Genomic DNA, 9,112 nt, shown 5'->3' with positions numbered 1-9,112 from the left:
CCACATTATTACAAATAACTTCATTTCTGGACATTTATGGTTTGATTTCTTTGTATGTATGGATCACTTGGGTTGTTACCGACATCTGGTGAAAATTTCTTGTCATTAGCGCCTCTTGTAATATATTTACTGAGAAAAATGGTGACGTGTTCAATATTTATTTTATCCGCTGTATATAACCAGGAAAACAATAGCTCTTAATTGCAGAATTTATTTTTTTTAAAGCACAACCTCTATTTTCCATTTTACTTATCTGACCTCAGTGATAGCTCCATCCGGTTGTCGTAGGAAGTGTCTGTATTTCTGCTTCAGTCCACTCAGGTACAGGGTGTAGATTACGATGTGGGTTTCACCCTCAGCTGGAGGGGCACCCTCACTCTGGGGCTCATCATCAGGGGCTGCAGAGTCCATTGGGGGGTCCTCTGAAGTCCAGATGTAGTCGTAAACAGCCACCTACGCAGTCAAACACATAACAGCAGAAATAGAGTTTCGGGAACCATAAGCTCTGTTTTTATTTTTAATCACATAATTCACCTTAATAAGAAAGAAAAGGTAAAAACAGAAAAAGGGAACGCTTTTATGAAACCGCAGTCATATGAGCTCCACTGGAGTAAAGTATGAGTCCTATGAGAGCTGAACTGTAGCAGGTAAAGAGGCAGGTTGTGTTTGGGATCATATGAGCTGTATAATCCACATGGATGCTTTGTTTATGACTCCCCCCTCTATGTGTCCATGTGCATGTATGGGAGGCTGACACACCTGTAATGTGCTGCTCTTCTGCATCAGGGTGAGACATGGCAGCTAGCGGGGCGTGTAACACGTTATGTAGGTCATTTAACTTGAAGTCATCCATGTGTGAAGATCATGGAAGCTTTTTCCCTCCCTGAGAGGGTTTACTGGTGAAGGCTGGAACATCTAATGGTGTCTAATCTTATTCATCATATTAACAAAAAGAAGGAAATTGCAAGGCTTCGCATTACATAAAAGACTGCATATCGCCCACTGCATTTTCTGACAAAGTTTTACACTAACAAATATGCACACACACACACACATTCAAAAATATTTTGCCTTTATAATACCTGCACGTGTTAACCCTTTGACCTGACATAAACGGCTAAATTTACACAAATTATGCTTTTATTTAGAGCAAAGACCATGATTTCAAATTTAAAGGGGCAATATCATGTAAAATCAACTTTTTGAGTTTTATATCATGTTATAGTGTTATACTGTCATAAAAAACATGCCCAAAGCCTTGCTTTGACTCATTCACTCATTTTTGAGAAATCCTGCAGCACTTTTATGCAGCCATGCTGAGAAGCAAAACGACAGGTGGGGACCAGAAACGCCTCTGAGACGTGTCTTTAAGCTGAACTTCCTCATCACAGAGCACACCTCCCCACCACCCACCCCACACACCCCGCCCATGACTCCTGCAGGCTCTCAGCAGTAACAAAGCAAATTGAAAGTGAAACTTAACTGTCTGCTGCTCTAAACACTATTTCTCACTCAGTGAAGCTCTTTTCAGATTCAAAATACCTTTGAGGAAATGTATTTTCAGATGCCAAGTAAACTGCATCCCGCGACACCCCCCACCCCACTGAAATGGGACGGGACAAAAGTAGAAGGTGGTTTTTAAAGATACAGAGGCCAATTTCAAGGCGTTTAGAAGAGGAAGTGATGAGAAGATAAGTTTATTTTCTGTTTAAACATAAAAACAGCATTTTACTAACAGCTAAAGGTGACATAGATACTTTATTATGGTATAGTATTTAAATGTATGCCTGAGAAACACATAATATTACCCCTTTAACAGAGCTGACTCACACCAGAGAACACTACACAAACCCACAAACCACACACATGCATTCTATCAGTCATAAAGAGAGGGAAGTTTTTCAAGGTGACCCCCTAATTGGCCATGTAATTATGATTCGTCTAAAAATACTGAAAGAGAAAGAATAAAAAGGCAAACTCATTGAGCAGACCATGAGTGGCAGGGTCGTGCTGAAGGAGAGGTGTATCGGTGTCACCCCTACACTTTTAAACGGTTAGCCAAACACAACTCTAGGCACTTCGCTGAGAAAACAGTGGAGCCATTACCACACTTGTAATTAGAGACATAGCATAAAGTGCAAAGCAGACAACCCTGTAAGTAGAAAGGCCCTCATTGTTAAAATGTCAGGGAGTCTGGAAAGCGAGTGTGTGCGCGCATGTGTGTAGGGTTAAAGGAGGGATGCTGGGATGCATCTCTTCAACGCTAATTTAGACTCTCATTAGTGAAATCGCCTCAGCTGCGCTTTGCCTCTGGCTTGGCCTCGGCCCACACTGGGGTTAACTGATTACCTGAGTTTTTTAAGTAATCAGCACCTCTGCGAGGCAGCAATCAGTCTATTTGGATAGCATGTGTACGTTGATTTCCTCCCCCTTTTTTCTCTCTAGGAGGAAACCCAACTGAGTGCGAACGACTCTGACCTCTTCCTTTAAATACAGTCGTGGTCAAAGAAACTTATTACAACTTTTTCCAACTTGCATTATGTATCAGGTCCAGAGGACACAGCAGTAATGTTTTCTTTTCATTAGTGATCCTCACTATTTTTAAAATAGGTTGAGAAAATAAAATCTTAGGTAAACTATAGTTCAGTTCAGTACAATCTATTCAACAAAACCAACTCTTACTGCTTCAGTAAATGAATGTCAACTGAGCAACGTCATGTCATCAAGCTTCTCTTCTCAGTTAGGAAAGGACAATTACAGAAATCAAACAAGCTATTGTTGTGTTTGTGTGTTTGAACAATATGTTTATCTTGCAATATAACACTGTAAACTCTGATCACTCTGGCAGGTTGTTCTTGAGCTAATCAAAAAGAAAAATAAGTAGGTGCTCTGGATGGGTTCTTCTTTAGTGAAACATTTCGTCTCTCCTCCAAGAGACTTCTTCAGTCTGATGAGTTTCAGGTGAACTCAGCCTTATAAGCACTGCCTCCACATGGACAAACAGCTTAGTCACATGCAAAAGAGGGCCATCGCCTAACAAAAGGCATATTGCCTATTGTTAGGCGATGGCCCTCACATGCAAAAGAGGGCCATCGCCTAACAATAGGCTTGATTAGATTATTTTGAAGAAGTCTTTTGGACGAGAGACGAAACGTTTCACTAAAGAAGAACCCATCCAGAGGACCTATTTTTCTTTTTGATTTTTTCTACCTGGATTACTGAGATGCATCAGGACTTCTTGAGTTAAGGTGAGAAGCACCTACCAGGTACATTTTACCGTGGTTGTAAGTTAGTTTCCTGTAATGAACTAGCAACCTATCCACGAAATACCTCTCCTCTTGTCTACGACTGCCAGGGACAGGTAGCAGCTTTTTGCAACCATTCAGAAAATCAAACAGGTGTGGAAAAAATATGGTGTAAATAGTTTTTTTGGTGAATATGCAATCATTGCAAAAATTAGACATTTAGATCATTAATGTAGAAAAACAGATAGAAAACATCATTTTCCCCTCAAGTGGCCACAGGAAGTGTGCATATGACCTAATTATTGCCCCTCACCAGAATTGTATAAACCAAGCTGTATAGTGATGATAGAAACACAATGGATTCCGGCTCTATACACTACGTCACTTTGGTTAAGCACACCTGCTTAAATTCTCTGACGTGGTATGCGTGAGTATGTATTTTGGCTGGCATGGAAATAGGTTTTCTTAGGTTAGCCATGCTACCATCCTACACCAATTAGCACGTGAAATCAAGCTGACAAGACAAGACAAAAGCTTGAAAAGGTGTTTGTGCGTTGGTTTGGATGATGCCATTTCATGCAATGCAGCATGGCTCTCAGGAAGCATCACCGCTGAGACACAAAAAGGAAACAGCATTAGAGAGCCTGTCTGCTCGGCAGTACTCTGTTCTGGTCTGTTGTGTTGCGTTATGGCGCTAGGCCTGGCTTCTAGCCCTATAGCTTGAGTGCTCTCTCCACTCCACCATTGTTCCATTTGAGAGCAGTAAATGACTGATTTAGGTTCAATGGCTGCACAGAGCAGACAGGCCAGCTGTGGGTTAAGCAGATAGCATTCAAGTGAGTTAACCCAATTCAAACCCAATCAAGTCAGGATTTATTGTTGAGGTCTGTGTTTAGAAATCTGATAGAGTCCGCATCAGTCCTTTTGACTTGTATCAGAGAAGACAGGTCTTATTTCTTTTAGTGGGGGGCTATAAACGGCAAACCATGTTTTCCAGCAGGGACATAAATTTAAAAATTTGTAGACATTACCACAAACACACATTTGGAGGGAGGGACATGTGCTCAAGATGAGGGGATGACACATCTGCCAAAACGGCTCCATGGTTTACCAAAATAGCCTTTCTTTCTGGAAAAAGATGCAATTTCATACAAATTGTACCATAACAAAAGTGAAGGTGGAGTGAAGCAAATAATTTGTAAGAAAAACAGTTTTTTAAAGTTATGCAGTGGCTTGTTCTAAAATGTCGGCAGCCTGTTTATCTTTTATGTGAGCAAGCTAAGTCAATCAAGAGATGTTAAATTAGATGTTGTCTCCCAAAGATGAATAAACTGCATATATTCTGTAATTGTTTGCAATGTACTGTATAAAGAGGCTCAGAGGAACCTTTGAAAATAAATATCTTACTTGTTGGTGCACTGAACATATTAAGTCTGGTCTAGAATTGGAAAGGTCTAATAGCTTTACATTTCTCTGATTGTTACATATGTTTTCATTTTTGTTATTTTGACTAATACAAATATTGTCTAGGGTTGATTATGATTAAAACATGTGTCTTATATGGTTACTCCATTCCACCTGGCCTGTCTTGCTGACAACCAAAACAGTTCCCAAACTTGACCTCAAGACCTTGTAGTAAACTTTGCTTCTCTCCAGTGATCAAAACACTGGGTCAAACAAGGAACAGAGCCCGAGGGTCGCTTTAGAAAACTCTCACCATCATGTAATTTGACTGGTAATTCACTTATTGGAACTGTGGCATAAAGGAAGACCAATCACTGACTAATAAACACAAACCAGTTTAGCTGCAGATAGAGTTATTTTTAAGAAGTAAATATTAAGATTGTCATAAGAAAAGGGTGGACTTGTCTGTTATTCCGATATTTACATTTTAGAAACCTTATTTGTACTTCTAATATATGTTATGTTATGCATAATGTGCCTTCATGAGAGACTGAAAGGAAGAAAAATGTCTGCATGGATAGACATGCTGGCTACTGTCCAGAACAAGAGCCTAAGGCATCAACACCAAAAGACTTGTCAGTCCCCTTGATCGTTTAATGATTGATCCAAACTAGATAGTCATAATTAACATTCACGCATTCTCTATCCATTTCTGCCTTCCTCTGTCTGATTTGGCCTCCCATATGCATACTTCTACAAACTCCTTAAAGACTTTCACTACTGGTCTCTTGATCCAACTTTATAAACTGTATTTATTTCTCTCTCTTCAACCTAATCTTTCAATACAATTTATAACAGTAAATAACATTACAATTTCACAGTAAGTTTGCACATAATGACATCAAATATCTTGATATGACAATGTTGATGGTTGGTGATACAGACTTGACCAAAAATGTTCATAAGAGAATATTTCCTAGTTATTTTATGAGCAGGTGTTGTAGTGAAATGTAGACATTTTACTATGCAACACAATGACACTGTGGCGTACATTAATAAAAACGTAAAAGCAAACTAAAACAATCAAATCAATTAAAGCAATAAAATAATGAACTGCTAAAAATTTTTTAAGCGTTAATGGTAAACTTAATAGAAATCTGAATGTTTGGTCATACGCCAGCATGGGAGAACCAAGTAAATCAACAAAAATCAACGACTGAAAAATTATCTGAGGAAGCTTCATTTGCAACTCAGCCAATGTGAACACTGCACCTCCTTCCTCCTCAATCTTTCCTGCTATCTCCACCATGTGGAAAAAAGAAAAGTTATGACCTTCCCAGGAATCTGCACCCGCATATTTTTAGCTTTTTCCCAGCTCTCACAAATTCATACATGTGAGAAGGCAGGAGATCTCTCGACTGACATGATCCTTTTAGTTTGTAGTTCTGTCCCACTTGGCTTTAATTTACAGTGGGAAAATAATTAGAATCTCACTTTTGGAAAGAGTGGAGTGAAAATGTAAACAATGCTTCCCTGCGGGCGGGTGCTTCATCACTTTGACAGGTGCATTTGAATTTGCCTGGGTGGCGGACAGGCTTGGTTATTTATGTGTCAGTCGCACATGAAAGCCCCGGCTGGAGCTGGAGTTGGGACCAAAACTATGGAAGCGACGGAAACTCTGCCGAGTGGGTTCAGACTTGGGAGAACACTTAGGATGTTGCTTGTTCTTAAGTTGAAGGTTAGAACAAGGCTGCTGCTCCTGGCACTTAGAGGGAAGCAGAAGGCAAGAATGCAGCAGGATGCAAAGCCTGTTATACAGAAAGACATTAACTGTTGCAGTGAGGAAGTTTCTGGTAATGAAAACTGCTTGTAATAACCATTTGAAAAAAGTAACAGCTGATGTTTTAATAACTTTTTCCCTACCTTTTAGTCAAAGTAAAATGGCAATGCATTGGAATTTATCCAGCAAAATACTAGGGGTGCAACGATACAGAAAATTCTTGATTTGGTTCGGTTCAATACTTTAGTCTCAAGGTTCGATATTTTTTCGATACAAAAAAGAAAAATTTCCATGCCCCTTTTAACTTGTGTGAACATTTGTTTAACCTCAAAAGTACAGTTTTTAAATTAAATGTTGCTGAAACAGCAAGTTTCTCAGTGGATCTGCACTCAAAAATGCAGTCTAGTTGGATTAGTCGAACACAGATCCACTGATCCTTCAACACAGAGCATCTTCAGAAGACAAGCTGATAAAATAAATTAAAAAAAATCTGTATTGTTCGATACAAGAACCTAAAGCACTGTATTGAATGGTTCGATATGGGTACATGTTATTGTTGCACCCCCTACAAAATAACATCCAACTTGTGGAAGTTCTCAATGAACCAAAACCATTGAATTACCATACCAAAAACAAGAGCAAAAACCAAGTGGTAGAACACAGGAAACAGGAAGCATATAAATGGCAAAACATGAACTGGGAAATTACATGTGCTGCAATAGGTGATTAGTGAGTGAGTGCAGCTGGAGCTAATGAGTAGATAAATAATAGATGGATGATAAACTAAAGGCAAAAATGACTTGGATATTAGGTGTCAGAAACCACATGCCATCACGACAATCTCAAAAATAAAACAAAGGGAAGCATGGATAAATAACTCTCACAATACATAAACTCAAAACTCCCAGGATTGTGTCAGATACACAACTTATCGAAACATCCATCTTTTTCCTTTACACCCTTCTCCTTCCTGAGTCGTGGGCAGCTGGAGGTCTCTGTGAATGTGGTAGACCCCTGACATGTCTCCAGTCCATCATAGGACTACAGACAGACAAACCCAGTGGAGACTGGTGATGATATTTGTAGAGTAACAGATTTATAAAACACTGCAGATTGGATTCCAACAACATAAGTAAATGGGACTGAACTTATATAATGCTTTATCAAGCCCCATAGGGACCCCAAAGTGCTTTACACTTGTCATTCACACATTCACACACTGATGGCAGTAAGCTACATTGTAGCCACAGCTGCCCTAGGGCACACTGACAGAGACAAAGCTTCCATGCACCGGGGCCACCGGCCCCCTGACGACCATAAGTAGCAAAGAAGATAATGAGTGAGACGGCTGGAGCGGGGGGATCGAACTGGCAACCCACCAGTTACAGGATGACTCCCCTAACCACTCCGCCACAGCCGCCCTCATTGCATCCAATTGTTTCCAAACAGCAAACACTGAAAGCAGACAGGATAATTTTTAGCTTGTTGAAATCAGGTCACAGAAAAACTTTAGTTTAGCAACTTTATAATTTGCTTGATTTCAAAATCCTTTAGTCTATCTGCCCCAACCTCTTCACTTTCAGTTTTTTCTTCCTAAGACTAACCAAAATGGGTGAAAATGTAAAACAAATCACCAGTTTATGTTAATCTTGCTAACCAAAGTACAGTCTACACCAAACCACACCCACTTATGTTCAAAGCATGTTATTATACATCCACTCTCATTGGCCAAGGGCTGACCCGGGGCTGAACAAAATTAACCCCAATGAGCAGCAAACCGAGGAGGCGGGACAATACATCTGTCAATCATTAGGCACCACGAAAAACAATAAACGAAGGGGGCCATAAAAAGTTCTCAAAACTGTTTCGTTGTAAATTTCGCAAAAGGTGTTACAGTCATTTTAATTTATATTTATTAAGTATTTTAACATTTTTATTGTAAACACCTGGAAGGGCTTAGCCCTACTAGAATACTTGCTTGCACTTAAAATGATTTATTTTCTTTAGTTCCTCCATGAGATTTAAAAAAATAAATTTTGTAGTTCTAATATATTTCAGATTTTTTTTCATCACGATTCTGTAAAATGTTGAACAATTGCAATCCACACTACAAGTCATGCACTGAAACATTTCAGTGTTTCCTGTAGCACACATCTGTATCACTGCATCAGATTTAGACGGGCCTGCAGATTTATTGGTTTATAAAGGAAACCTGGTGACATACAAGCCATCAAACTGAGCAGCTGCCAATTTCATTGCTTATGAAGTAGAAAAGAACTGCTTTGGTATGCTGTCATTTGTGTTTTTATTTTGCACATTTGATGACAAAAAGACTGTGCGAACAAGAACGTGCAGCAGACACACAAGCACAGACTGCGCAAAAAGGAGCAACGATGATAGTTGTCAAGTAGCAGAAGAGGTAGACGTAGTTGGTTCTTTTGTCCACACAAAAGACAGACAGACACACACACACACATACACACAGGAACACATGCTAACACACATATATCTATGCTCACAAACAGACAAAGCCCCACACGGTGAAGCAACGCATGCGTGCATCTCCAGCGCCTGCGGGCACTCGGCGCTGTGGAGCAGCGAGTGGGGGAGGAGGGAGGGAGTAGAGGGTTGTGGGGTGATGGGAGTGTGTGTGTGTGTGTGTGTGTGTGTGTGTGTGTGTGTG

General features: G+C 39.9%; 1 protein-coding gene across 1 annotated transcript in view; it reads right to left on the bottom strand.

Annotated features, from left to right (window-relative positions):
• Nucleotides 1–9,112, bottom strand: part of ofcc1 (orofacial cleft 1 candidate 1) — a 101,593-nt gene that overhangs the window by 6,357 nt on the left and 86,124 nt on the right. Inside the window, exon 21 of the mRNA XM_014008436.1 lies at nucleotides 259–453. Within this exon, the coding sequence (XP_013863890.1) occupies nucleotides 259–453 (195 nt within the window). The remainder of the gene's footprint in view (nucleotides 1–258; nucleotides 454–9,112) is intronic.

Source organism: Austrofundulus limnaeus, unplaced genomic scaffold (genome assembly GCF_001266775.1).
Source record: "Austrofundulus limnaeus strain Quisiro unplaced genomic scaffold, Austrofundulus_limnaeus-1.0 Scaffold50, whole genome shotgun sequence".
NCBI lineage: Eukaryota > Metazoa > Chordata > Actinopteri > Cyprinodontiformes > Rivulidae > Austrofundulus > Austrofundulus limnaeus.
This window is presented reverse-complemented; position numbering and strand designations above follow the sequence as displayed.